This window comes from Thalassophryne amazonica, chromosome 1 (assembly GCF_902500255.1).
Source record: "Thalassophryne amazonica chromosome 1, fThaAma1.1, whole genome shotgun sequence".
NCBI lineage: Eukaryota > Metazoa > Chordata > Actinopteri > Batrachoidiformes > Batrachoididae > Thalassophryne > Thalassophryne amazonica.
In genome coordinates, this window is record NC_047103.1 from 131,629,361 (window position 1) to 131,643,199 (window position 13,839).

At 43.3% G+C, this 13,839-nt stretch overlaps 1 protein-coding gene across 1 annotated transcript in view; it reads left to right on the top strand.

The window, feature by feature from the left end:
- Positions 1-13,839, top strand: part of prox1a (prospero homeobox 1a) — a 65,459-nt gene that overhangs the window by 17,200 nt on the left and 34,420 nt on the right. Inside the window, exons 2-4 of the mRNA XM_034175475.1 lie at positions 4,873-5,289; positions 5,952-6,563; positions 10,902-12,137. Of these exons, the coding sequence (XP_034031366.1) occupies positions 4,939-5,289; positions 5,952-6,563; positions 10,902-12,137 (2,199 nt within the window). The 5' untranslated portion in view covers positions 4,873-4,938. The remainder of the gene's footprint in view (positions 1-4,872; positions 5,290-5,951; positions 6,564-10,901; positions 12,138-13,839) is intronic.

The window sequence follows — 13,839 nt, forward strand, 5'->3', positions numbered from 1 at the left end:
CTGACCTGAAGAATTACCTGGAATTTATGTACCTATGGGTCAGCTGAGTCTCTGTTAGATGCTCTGGCTGAGTTCATCTTTGTCCACCATCCTAATAAATACTAAAATATTCTTTACATAAAAATTTTAAATATTTCAAATGATCTTTTAGCTTTAGCCACGGTGGCCGTTTTTCAGTCATCTCAGGTTATTACAAATCCAGGGAATTACGTAAGTCCATGAATCTGCTCAACTGCAGCACATTGGTGTAAAGTCTGCTGAGAGACAGCTCATGTTCTTTTATCTTTCTTAATCTTGTTTATTACCATGTGCGCCTGTGAGTGCCAAGCAGGGAATTGTTTTCACTGGAGTGTGTGTGTCTGTGGACAAGATTAATCAGAAACAACTGGATGGATTTCTTTCAAACTCGATGGAAGCATTACTTAGATATCTGAGGGTGATTAGATTTTGGATTAGTTTTGTCAAAGGTCAACATAAAAGAAAACATGGCATGAAAAACAACTTTTTTTGTCTGTGTCAATAACCAAGATGCCAAGATGGATCAAACAAGGTGGGAATATTATGTAAATAAGATATCTAGTCAGATTTTGGAATATTTTGGTCAAAGGTTAAGGTCAAGCAAAGGTCCAAAACAAACAAACAAAAACTTATTTTTTTAAACAGTTTAACAAGCAAGAAGTTTATACTGATAATTGGAAGCATATATCAATTAACAAAATTTTTGTGATTAATTGGTATGTTCATCATCATATTGACATCACACAGGTGTCATATGATGAAGTCATGCATAGTCCAAAATGTCATTATAGACTTATGTATGTTTACTTATACATTTATATCATGGTGTGTAGAGCATTTTTGGTGTTGACATCAGCCCTCTGAAGGCTCACTCTTACAATAGTGTCAGTCTTCTAGAGATTCACTTGGTAGTGATGTTCACGTCTCGGAACTCTGTGTTTGGAACGGGAATATGGAGTCATTAGATTCCTGTACAGAAGTGTTTGGCAATGCCGACACCTTTGCAAGAGGTGTGTGGGTGTGGAATCCATTAGCATAGCAGGGAAATTAGTGCACAAAATCCACTGTGGTGACAGAGCAGTTTATGTGGCAGGGAGGGAAATTTCAGTTCAGACTGTGGCCTGTGTCCGCAGACATGTCCATAAAAATCACAGATGGATATGTTTTGCAAAGTTAATACATTGGATGACGTTGAAATTGAGGATGGCCAACTGGCTATTCCAGTAATATTAAATATTTTGTGTCTACCCACATCCTGTGTGGAATGTTTCAAACCTAAACCTACTTCCAGCCATCTTATATATGCAACCTGGTCTCACGGCAAGTCGTCCTTCAGCAGTACAAAATATACATTAATCTATTGGTTCGTGATATTGTGATGAAAACGCCTCATTTTTGTCACGGCAGCACAAATTCATTCTCATTCATTCCGTGATGGCTGCAAGAAATTAAAAGTGAAGTGTGTGTGTGTGTGTGTGTGTGTGTGTGTGTGTGTGGGGGGGGGGGGGGGGGGGGGTTATGGTTAGGGGGGGGGGAAGGAGTAAGATTAGGTTATGGTTAAGGTTAGGGTTGGGGGTGGGAGTAGGGTTAGGAATAGTGAGTTAAAAAAAGCTCCATCACGAAAATTTGACTCATTTCATCACAGGAACACGAAAAAAAAAAAAAACCCCAAAAAACATGAGACTGGGCTGATATATGCTACTCTGGAACCACCCCTAAATCCAAACAGTCCAACTGTCAACCCCACTGAGGTCCTTAGTCTGGGTCTCATTAACATAAGATCACCATCCTCGAAATCATTGCTAATTAATGATCTAATTATGGCTCATCACTTAGATATTGACAAAATCATTGTTGGTTGATGATCTAATTATTGTTCATCACTTAGATATGATTGTGTTATGTGAAACCTGGCTTAAACCTACAGCTGTCCTCCCCTTAAATGAGTCCTGTTCACCAGCGTACACATTTAGAGTCACGTTCCTTGTGATGCAAAGCAAGGTGGGGGTGTTGCTCTTATTTATGAATCTAGGTTTAGTTTATTAGCTGTTGGGGGTCACAAATATAATTTGTTTCAACATCTGATTCTCTGCTCTGCCCACGAAGCTACATATTGTCAAGGCCAGAAGAATAAAATTCAGGTGTATTACTTTGTCACTGTATATAAGCCCCCTGGCCCATACTCTGAGTTCTTAGATGAATTTGGAAAGTTCATCTCTAACTTGTCAACTAGTGCAGATAACATTCTGATTATCGGTGACATCAACATTCATATAAATAAGCCTTCTGATCCCCTCTGCAAATCACATATGGAAATTGTCTATGTATTAAGATTCCAGCAATGCATTCAGGATTCGACACACATTTGTGTAAATACCCTGGATTTGGTTCTCGCATGTGATATTGCTGTCACAAATATTGACATCATGCCTCTTGCATCAGTGGTCTCTGATCACTCACTTACTAGGTTTACAGTTTCACTGCCATGTTTAGTGGAACAGCAACCTTAGGGCCCCTTCACACATCATGCAAATTTGGACAAATTATAGTGAAACAGTGCAAAACAGTTCAAATTAGTGCACACAAAACATCGCACCAACAGGCAGGTGTGCACGATCCCGGTGTGACAGTTCGGGCATGCGACATGTCTTTCGAGCAGGAACACAGTGCCAGCTGCTGCAGCTGCTCGCACGTGGTATAAATAATACATAAAAGGGGACGCAATACAGAACCCCGCGGTTAAATAACCCTGCTTAAATAAATAAAAAATGCCACTCACGGGATTTGAACCCACACACTGTGATTACCAAACTTTACCACTGCACCATAATCACCGTCTCATAATACAACCCCAATTCCAATGAAGTTGGGACATTGTGTGAAATATAAATAAAAACAGAATACAATGATTTGCAAATCCTCTTCAACCTATAGTCAATTGAATACACCACAAACACAAGATATTTAATGTTCAAACTGATAAACTTTATTGTTTTTGTGCAAATATTTGCTCATTTTGAAATGGATGCCTGCAACACGTTTCAAAAAAGCTGGGACAGTGTTATGTTTACCACTGTTACATCACCTTTCCTTCTAACAACACTTAATAAGCGTTCAATATTGGCTGAAAGAAGCAGAAACCGGAAGAAAATCCACAAACAAAAATCAAATGGGGAACCGTGAAACATTCCACCTGCTGTCAGGAGGGACACACGGTCGGACATGCGTGCATGATATCGCCTTCGACGGTTTCATGTACGCTCATGTGCACGTGCACAAACACAGTGCGAGCAGCTGGAGCATGTGGCATCACACTGCGGTGCTGCTGTGGAGAAAAAATAAAACCCACACACCATTTAAAAAAAACACCACAATATTTAATCCCTCTTATCAAGCAGACAATATAAGTATGATCCTTCTGTTCCTCTGTATATGACCCATGGTCATAGATGCACAGTCATGAAGCAGTGCACTCTTATGTCCACATCTGCTGGCCCGACGTGTCCAGCTGGCCCCGTGAACGTGTTCAGTGAGCAATGTGCTGAAGGACACCGCGTCATGTGGACCATAGCTCACGTAGGTGACGTGACATTCAGATCTCCAGCTGAGTGTACACAGGATGAGACGGTTCTTTTCACATGGAGCAGCCTAACGATGTGTGCCCATCTGTTTGATCAACCCACAGAACATAGTGTCACTCTCTGTTTCTGTGTTCTGTGATTATTGTTATTTTTTATGCAATTGTGTATGTAGTTATTGTAGTACTTATTTCTATACTTACCTGTGTTTTTAATGTAAGACGTATGCACTGAGCCGTAATTTCCAGGTATCAGTGAGCACCTGGCGATCAGCTGAGAGGTGCCTTGCTGTGCTGTGTGCACTTAGACATGGCTGGCCCCATGTGATTTTGTCTGTCCATATTATTGGGGGGGGGGGGGGGGGGTCGGTACAACCACACCCATGTTGGGCACTTAGACAATTTTCACAAACAACTCGAATGTGGTCAGCTGCTGTCTACTGTCATACCAGGATCGCGAATAGCCCCACCTTTTCTAAGTGTCCAGTGAGCAGTGTTGGATGTTCATGTGTGCCACGTGGAATTTGGCCGACACCTTCTGAGAGAGGGGTTGAATGAGCACTTGCAGGGCACTCGCTGTCTTATGGCCTCTGATGTACATGAATGGTTGTGGCAACAGCTGTACGAGGCGTTTGAGGCAGCTCCATTTTTTCATGAGTGGCATGCGAGTCCTCCTTCGTGTGCTAGTTGACTTCACTTGTGTTATGCGTGAAGGGGCCTTTAGGGAGACACAGATGATGCATACCACTTGGATTCTTAGGAAACATCAGCTATGACATTTTGACGATGTGGCAGGTTTCTCTGGGTATGAGCCAGCATGTGTGCCTCAGTGTTGAGGGCCCCAGTAACTGGACAAGGCCAAGGACTATGCCATTGTATCACCTGCCTGTGACAAATAGATGGCTGCTTTCAGGAGGCAGTGATGGATGAATTGCCTGCCTGGGTAATTGCCACCCAGGTCCTCTGCATTTCCATCGTGAGTTGGGTGCGGCAATGCTTGGCAACAGCACATGCTCCCAGACCAAACCTTACTCCAACAGACTGGTTTCCGAATGTGCTTCACAATAGAGCCTGATTGATATATTGAATGGTCAGTATTATCGGTCCATATAAGCATTTTGTAAACATATCAGTGTCGACATTATTATTGCCAATATAAAAACTTTTATTTTATAGAATAAACAACAGAGAAAAACACTGGCTGTTTGGAAATGGTAGCATTACGTAGTTTATCAAATGAAAAATATGTTCTTGTCTGTTCTGTTTTGTTGATAAGGCCGCTCCAGTGCTCCTCTTGTGTGTCTGTGAGGACCCCTTGCCATGCCGTTTAACTGCCCTGCGTGATGCCTGATCATGACAGTACCTCACTCCTAACCAGACAGACCAAGCGTCGGCGTGTTGACATCGGGGTGAAAAGGACTGTAGGTAACACAATATTCACCCGAACTAGGGAGGTCCTGTTTGACAGCATGAACCAATCGCATGGCCCCGATCAGGATGGAGACTGCTCAATGGTCACACACAGTCATAGAGAAACAAATGGCGAAGGAGAGAAATCAAATGTTTTGAGGAAGTTGCTAAAGAGGGCCAACTCGTACGAAGATGCCATAATGCCTTTTCCTGGTGCTACCATCATTTCTCAGCTTCTGAAAAACAACATTGGAAAGAACGGAGGCAGCGACTCCAACTTTCAGGTGCACACACACACACACACACACCATGGATTCAAGTTTAGATAATCCATTAGTCAGATTTTAAATTGTGACAGCCTGTAGGATTTAGGTGTATTAACAGAAATGAAAAATAGCATTCATAATCATCTCTTCATTAGCGAATAATTAATTGCAAAGATGAATCATTGCAATTTAATGAGTTTAGAATAAACCCTTTATATCTGCGTGGGAGCGGGCCCCCTCATGGAAACAACAGAACCAAAAGAGACATACTTTCTCCAGCTTTCACATTTTACAGTGCGGCCAGAAGCCTAAAGAAAAAAGCAGCGGAATCAGCGGTTGCTCCCTTGTGCGCTGTCTACTGGTTGCTATTGTGAGCTGATAAATTTGAGAGCACTTAATCTTTTTTGAAATGGAGAATCATAGATATTACCGCAAGAGAAGGTAACGGAGCATGAATCTCTGTTGCTAAAGAATAGAAAACCTGAATGGAAACAAAATCATGACAGGTAATAACAATCTGCAACCTCATCACAAGATGACACTAAATCCTGCACACAGTAGCTTTATAAGAATCACTCTTCAGTCTGTATTCACTGCATTCAGTACATCTAACCATGCCATCATTAATTCACATTGCTGAATTCTTGACTTTTCTTGTCTCATCCTGTCCTCCGTCACAGGGCAGTGGTGCGCTGTCCAGTGGAGGTTCAGAGATCCAGGCTGAAGATGCCTGCAGCAACACCTCCTCTCATGACCGGGACAGCCCGTCTGACTGCTTGTCCCCAGGTCCTCCTCTACCACCTCCTCCTCGCTCCTCTTCCTTTGGGCGGCCACCACCTCCTTCAAACATCAACTCCCACGCTACCCCTCAGCCCCTGTCCTCCTTTGACCTGGACAGGCTGTCGGATGAGCACCTTCGCGCCAAACGAGCCCGTGTGGAAAACATCATCCGTGGCATGAGTCACTCGCCGCTGGTCCGACCCAGTGCCACCGACCACAGCCAAGAAAGCAACCGAGAGAATGGGGGCAGCAGCAACAACAGCACTGTCAGTAATGACCACCGAGGGGATGGCAGCAGCCACAAACACAGCAGAAGTGACTGCCCGTTGTCCCTCTTGAGCTCACCAGGTTCCCGGGTCGGCGCAGTCGGTGCCGGGGAGGTTTACCGGGAAAATAAAAGAAAGCAGCGGCTGCCACAGCAGCAGCACAGCTTCACTCAGATGGTGTGTTCAAGACAGGAGCAGAGGCAGGAGGAGAGAAGGCAGCTCAAACTCCAACTGGAAGATATGCAGGTTGGTGGCAGATTCATCAACTTCAACTTTCAATAATTTTGAGGAACATAAAGCCCAAGAATAATTATAAGACTCTACCCCACGTATACATACAGACTGAAGTACATACAGAAGGACATACAGTCAGATCCATAAGTATTTGGGCAGTGACACACTTTTAGTAATGTTGTCTCATTACACCGTCACAGTGGAGTTGAAATTCAACGATCAAGATATGCCTGTAGTGTCAGCTTTCAGCTTTAATTCAAGGGGCTTAAAACAACAGCCATTTTTATACACCGTACCTTTATTTTCAGGGGCCATAGCTAATTTGGAAAACTAAATATGAGGATTATGTTTTGTGCAAATTATGTCTTTTAGTGTTGGAATGACATTTAAATCAATCATTAGAAATGCAAACAGTATGATTCTGCGTGGTGAATCTGTCTGGAGTAGATAGTTTTCAAAAACCGAGTGACTGTGCAACAAAGAGACTAGTGAGGGAAGCCCCCAAGACACTAGATAACTCTAAAGGAGTAATAGACTTCTTTTGTCTGTCATAACTTCATGGTGGAGTGGCACATGAAGGATTTTCAGATTAAACCAGACTGAACCTAGGCTGGAGTTTTCCATGTGCCTTCTGGCAAACTCCAGTTGAAATTTCATGACTTCTTTTAAATACAGTTTTTCTCTGTTCCACAACATGGAAGTGGTGATGCAACAGAAAATGTTGCATCATACAGAGTTTCTCCAGTCACAGCCACAGAAACCTACAACTCCTTAAGAGCAGTCATGCATGTCTTGGTGGCTTCCCTCACAAGTCTTTTTCTTGCACAGTGACTCAGCTTTTAAGAAGTGTCTACCTCAGACACATTTAACCTATAGTAGCATAATGTTTGTATTTCTTAATAACTGATGTAAATTAAGCCCAAGACATATTCAGTGACTTGGAAATGTTCATGTATCCATCCACTAATTTGTTTAAAGAAAACTGCCTGTAAAAGTGATGATTTAATCATTACATTTAAAAATGTTAGTTTGTTCAACTGCTTATGGCCTCTGAAAATGGATGACCTGTGCATAAAAATGACTGTTAATATTGATTTTTGTTAATGCCCCTGAATTAAAGCTAATACAAACTACAAGCAAAAAGTGTTTCATTTCACCTTCATAGTGATGATGTAGAGAATTACAAACATTTTCACGGTTAAAGTATTTATGGATGTGACTGTAATTTGGGGAACAGGTGGACTTACAGGGGTATAATACATTAAAAAAATAAAATATTTAATGGCTCAAACCGTCCTCAGTCAGTCATTGTCAGTACAAGATCCACACATAGAACTTTTCTTCATATGTTGCACCACTGATGAAAAGTTGATAGTCAGGGCTAGACTTTCTTAATTTTGTGCTTCTGCTGCCACTGTATATTCCAAACAGTGATGGCAATTTTCCAGGAATTGCCAGATTTTCAGATGGTGAATGTACTGCTGTTTATATTGGACATGATTGGAAAGCATGTTATTGTATTATTATGTTGACATAACTAAGTTTAGTAGAGAAAATGCTAACTGTGGTTAGCATATGCGGCCATGCTACTCCATTTAGCATCATCCGCAGTTAACATTATACAAATAATGAATGTTTATGAGTTCAATGGAACAAATATTTAATTCGGTGAAAGCTGGAACATACCATTCATGGAAGCGAAGCCGAGTCGAATGGTATGTTCCAGCTTTCATCGAATTAAATATTCGTTCCATTGAAAGAATGTAAAAACATTCATTATTTGCTTTATATAACAGCTAAAATAGAGCTTTGTTATTTGATATTTTATTAATTTATAAACAATGCAGGGGTGGTGGCCAAGTGGTTAATGCGCTTGGTTTCAGTTCAGAAGGTTCCGGGTTCAAATCCCACCCCTGCCACATTTCTCCATGTAATGTGGGGTTGCGTCAGGAAGGGCATCCGGCATAAAACCTGTGCCAATTCAACATGCAGATCCACCTTGGATTTTCTGTGGCGACCCCAAGTGCAAACAAGGGAGCAGCCGAAGGGACTTACTTATTAATTTATAAACAACAGAAAAGGAACTTACGTTTTGGTGTTTCACTGTAACGTGTAGTCCGCTGATGTTGTGCACTGACTTCGGACTTCCATAAGAAAAGATTTTGTGTAGTTCCTCAGTCCAGCCAAAAAACACATCAGTGTTTCATGTAAACAGGTCTTCATGCATCCTGACGGCTTACAGAGGAGTGGATTTTGTGTGTGTGTGTGTGTGTAGCAGTGTCAGTTAGCTCAATCAAATCATCATGTCATTGCCCCCCACATGCACACACACGCAACCGGCTCGGTCGACTGTGTATGTCCTCAGTGCAGCGGAAAAAAAAAAAAAAATCACGTCAGAAATTAGTCGAGCATGTCTTTCTTTCTTCCTCCTCACAGCATTCAGACAACACAGTGGATTTGTTTTGTGTGTGTGTGTGTGTGTGTGTGTGTGTGTGTGTGAGAGAGAATTAGCAATCTCAGTTAGCTCAATCAAATTATGTCTTGGGAGATTCGTTGTACCCCGCGCGCGGGCGCACGCACACACACAGAACCTGGTCGGTCGGTACTTGTGCGTGCGTGTGCAACAAAAAAAGACTATCCTCAGTGCAGCGAAAAAAACCCGCCAGAAATTAGTCCAGCTTGTCTTTCTTTATTCCTGCTCACAGCCTCCAGTCTGTTCCTCTGTAGATGCCCTGTGGTCATAGACGTACAATCATGAAATGACATGAATAAAGCAGTGCACTCTTATCATGTCCACATCTGCTGGCCTGGTGTGTCCAGCCACGTGTCCGGCCCAACATGGGTGTCTTGTGGACGGCGCGCCACAGGACAAACACCGCCTCATGTAGAACAGAGCTCACGTGGGTGATGTGATATTCATATCACTTACTGCGTGTTATGATCTGACGCTCCGTTTCAGCCTGTCAATGTGTGTGCCGTTCACTCGCTCGCTGCAGCCTGTCGCAACAGCAATATATGTTTTTATGTATGTCCACGTGAGGACAGCAAGCAGACACACACGCTTTACAGTGGACAGTTGTTAGGTCATGTCTGTCAAAACATGGTACGTGTTCCCCAGCTGGGACGTCCAGAACCAGAGATCTCAAAAGCAGCTACTGTCGGTGGACACACCATCGTGTCACTCTCTGTTATGTGATCATTATTTTTGAGTTATTTGTTATGTAATTGTGTATGTAGGTAGTGTAGTACTTATTAATATACTTGTCCTGGTTGTGGTCTCTGTGTTTTGTACTGTGACACGTCCTGTGCACTGAGCCATCATTGTGGTGTGTGAATAGTTGTAGTGACACGTGTGCGAGGCGTTCGAAGCAGCTCAGATTTTTCACGAATGGCATGCAATTCTTCCTTTGTGCGCTAGTCTGCTTAAATAGTGTTATGTGTAAAGGGGCCCTTAGGACAGCCAATAGCTACTTTTCTTACTGAGGAGTTGGTAACACTGCTCGGTCTCATTTCAGAGTGGTTTGTTCCGGCCATCGCTGTGTCTGAAGGCCTGAAAAGTTTTGTAGGACACAGCAATGGCTGGAACAAACCACTCTGAAATGAGAGATGCCTGTTACCAGGCAACCTTGACAGATGGATGCAACACGTTAGCTTAGTGGCTGAAACCTGTAGCTTAGCAATCATTTTTCAGTGCTTAAGGGTTCATTTGTCTTTTTTTTTTTTTTTTTACTTTTTTTACCAACCATTTTGTCATGAGAAAAAAAAATGCATGACTCATGGGATTGTTTGGGCTGCGACAGATATACGTAGGGTATCTTTGATTTTCGGAGGAGAGAAGACTGCACACGTCAGCTGCTTTACAAGCCTTTGAAATAGGACAGCCTAGTCGTACAACTTATGACATAGGCGGCTGCCAATTGTAGCCTTAGAAGGGTGCAGTCACTGAATTGGGATACAGCCAGTGTTTGGTATAAACGGTGTTTTACTACACATCTGTTAATTCTTGGTTAACCTTCATCAGTGAACAAAACATGACCAAATTGTTCACAGATATCCACAGAGTCACAACAAATGACAGTACAATGACTCAATTATTATTGTCTCTCTTCTTTGCTAATCAAGCTTTAGCTAATGCTAAACTCACTTTCACATTTTATCCTCTCACTTCTTCTTCCATTAGTGGCTCTGACTCGTCATGCCAATTCTACTTCTGGACGCAACGTCATCTACCTGCATGGAAAAGCATAAAAAGACTTTAGTTCCTTAAAGTTATTGTTGTTCAGCCTTTAGCCTTTCGAAGTATACTTGCGCCCTCACACTACTTATCTTTCTCTATCCTCTGTTGTTCAGAAACAACTGCGTCAGCTACAGGAAAAGTTCTACCAGATCTATGACTCAGAGACAGAGGAAGAAGAGGAACATGGTGAAGGTGGAGAGGCTGACCGTGAAGGAGAGAGAGAAGAAGATGGCAACCTGTCAGAAGATAGCATCCGTTCAGATGGCCTGGAGGAGAGGCATGGGGAAAGGGTGCAGGGCAGCCATGACCACCTATCAGAGCTGGACCCTGGCTTGTTCTTGGACAGGGCCAGAGCTCTCCTCAGAGAACAGGCCTTGATTGATGGAGAACTGGACGTAGAAGTGGATGGCAGGGAGGAAGAGGAGAGGAATGGAGAAAGGGTGGTGAAGAGGAGAGGGGTTGCAACAGGGGGTGAAGGAGGAAGGCAGTTAGCAGAGACCCTGAAGCAGGAACTGAACTGTGCTGTATCACAGGTTGTCGACACTGTCGTTAAGGGTTTCTCCTCACCCAAACAGGCTGGGAGTCATCATCATGGCTGTCACAACAGCACACCAGCCGCCCCCTCATCTTCTTCCAACTCTTCCTCTTCCTGCCCCCCTCCCTTTGGTCCCCTCCCTCCTCTCACCCCAGACTCACGCTTTGGGAGCAGTGCCCTGGCCCTCAGTCTGAATGGTGACAGCAGTCCGAACTCAAACTACCACTCCTCCAACCAGAGGCTGCACTGTTTTACAGATGTCATCGTTCCCAGTCCTCTGGATTCTTTTGCCGGTTTGAGCGGCAGACTGAGTGGAATCCTGACTCACAATGACCAAACAGAGGCACTGCCACTGGTGGTGCGAAAGTCTGGTGGAGGAGGAGGCGAGAACACCAACCACTCTATTCCTCCTCCTCCGCCTCCTCACCATCCTTCCCTCCACCCCTCCCCCCTCACGGCCTCACTCGGGTTCAGCCCTCCATCCTTTCGTCACCCATTTCCCCTCCCACTCATGGGATATCCATTTCAGAGCCCACTTGCTTCTCATGGAGGTGGGACTGGCTACCCTCCTGCACCCAAGGATCATAACAGATCTTCACCTGATTCCATGGACATGACTCGGGAAACAGTTAGCCTCAGAACCAAAATGGCTTCCCTAGGAGGGGGCCATCTCAGTCACCACCACCACCATCACCACCACAGACAGGGCTCCCCAGGCCAACATGGGCCAGAGAGTCTGTCCGTGTCCCTCATCAAGTCTGAATGTGGGGATCTGCAAGACATGGCTGACATATCGCCCTACTCCGGCAGCACCGTATCCTTGTTGCTGTAAGGTTTGAGAATGTGTGTTGCTTGTGTGTGACAATGTGTTTGTTGGCCAGCATAATTTTTGAGCATAATGTACATATGATCGTCCTGTTTTTTGTTGTTTGTTTGTTTGTTTGTATTTGTTTGACTGGAGGTTTGTTTTTTTTTTGTTTATAGTCACAGTGTACATTGGCACTGAAAAAGTGATATTCTTTTGGAGCGATCCAGTTTTAAGTACTGATTCTCTAAGTGATGCATGTTTCTATTCAATAGAAAGATGGCAAAATGGCTTGACTTTATGACATTTTATAAAACTATGAGAACTATGGGAGCTGTGTATTTGACACTGAGAGATTATGAGCAGAGATGAGGATAGAATGGTGGTATAACTCTCTGTGATTTTCCAAAGTTTTAAAACTGCCTTGGTGCAAGACACATAAAATGAGAGTAAAAATGCCTGAATGCAGAAAATCAAAATCATGCACATGCACATTTTTTTCCCATAAGATCTCTAAAGAAATAAAAATACATAGTTGTGTTTAGTCTTACTGTTAAAACTACACACATTCAATCACAAAATCATTTAAAGAAGCGCATGGAGTGATGCTCTTAATCAACTGTTTCTACAATGAAATCTCCCTCTGCTCAACACGAATTAATATACAAAGTGTTGAAATACCTGATTTCCATAAAATTGTCCTTTTTCTTATATGTTAGTACGAGGTCTGTCCAAAAAGTAAAAGTTTATTTTTTTTAAAAACTATATGGATTTGAATCACGTGTGATTGTATCAGCCAAGCTTGAACCTTCGTGCTTCGAACTGTTAGAGACAGCCAGTTGGAAACCATTCGAAAGATTCAGATGGATTTCGGTGAAGATTCTGTCGGCGTCACACGGATGTTAAAACCTTTTTAAAGATGGCTCATAGCGGCGGAGGGTGCGCGGCGCACCAAGCGGCCATCGACAGGCTGGAACGACCAGATCATTTCTAAACTGAACGCTGTGTTGATCCGGGACATCATGTGACTACCACAGAAATGGCAAGAGAGCTGGACATAGCACTTTTGCGGCACATTCCACTGTTACAGGAGATTTTGTAATGAAAGATGTGCGGAGGATTTCGCGCGTCGGCACGGAGCCGCTCATGGCGCGCAACAAAAAAAACACCTCCGTCTTGGAAGTCTCACAGGACATGTTGTGGCATGTCCAGCTGTTACACAATTTCTTGGATACTCACTCGATTGAAAAGCCATCGAAAGCCGTCTGAATCTTCTGAATGGTTTCCAACACGGAGGTGTTTTTTTTGTTGTGCGCCATGAGCAGCTCAGTTTCTGAAAAAAATTTCATGGAGCAAAGTGGCAGTCTCTCAGCCATTTCCCTGACAATAAAAATCCGACGAGGGGGGTGGACCAGTGCTCACTCAAAGCCTGCCCACAGGCGAATGACGCAACCGACAGGCGTGAAAAAACACGCATGCGGACGAAGGTTCAAGCTTGGCTGATGCAATCACATGTGATTCAAATCCATATAGTTTTTGAAAAAAATAAAACGGTCCGTCACTTTTTGGACAGACCTCGTATGAGGGTAGAAATTTGAGCTTGACCTCTGACTTTGTCCATTCACTGATCTTCAACAAAAACAAGTCACATCTTTGCACCTGTACGCCTAATGTACCTGCTAAGTTTGATCAGAATCAGATTAGTTGTTCT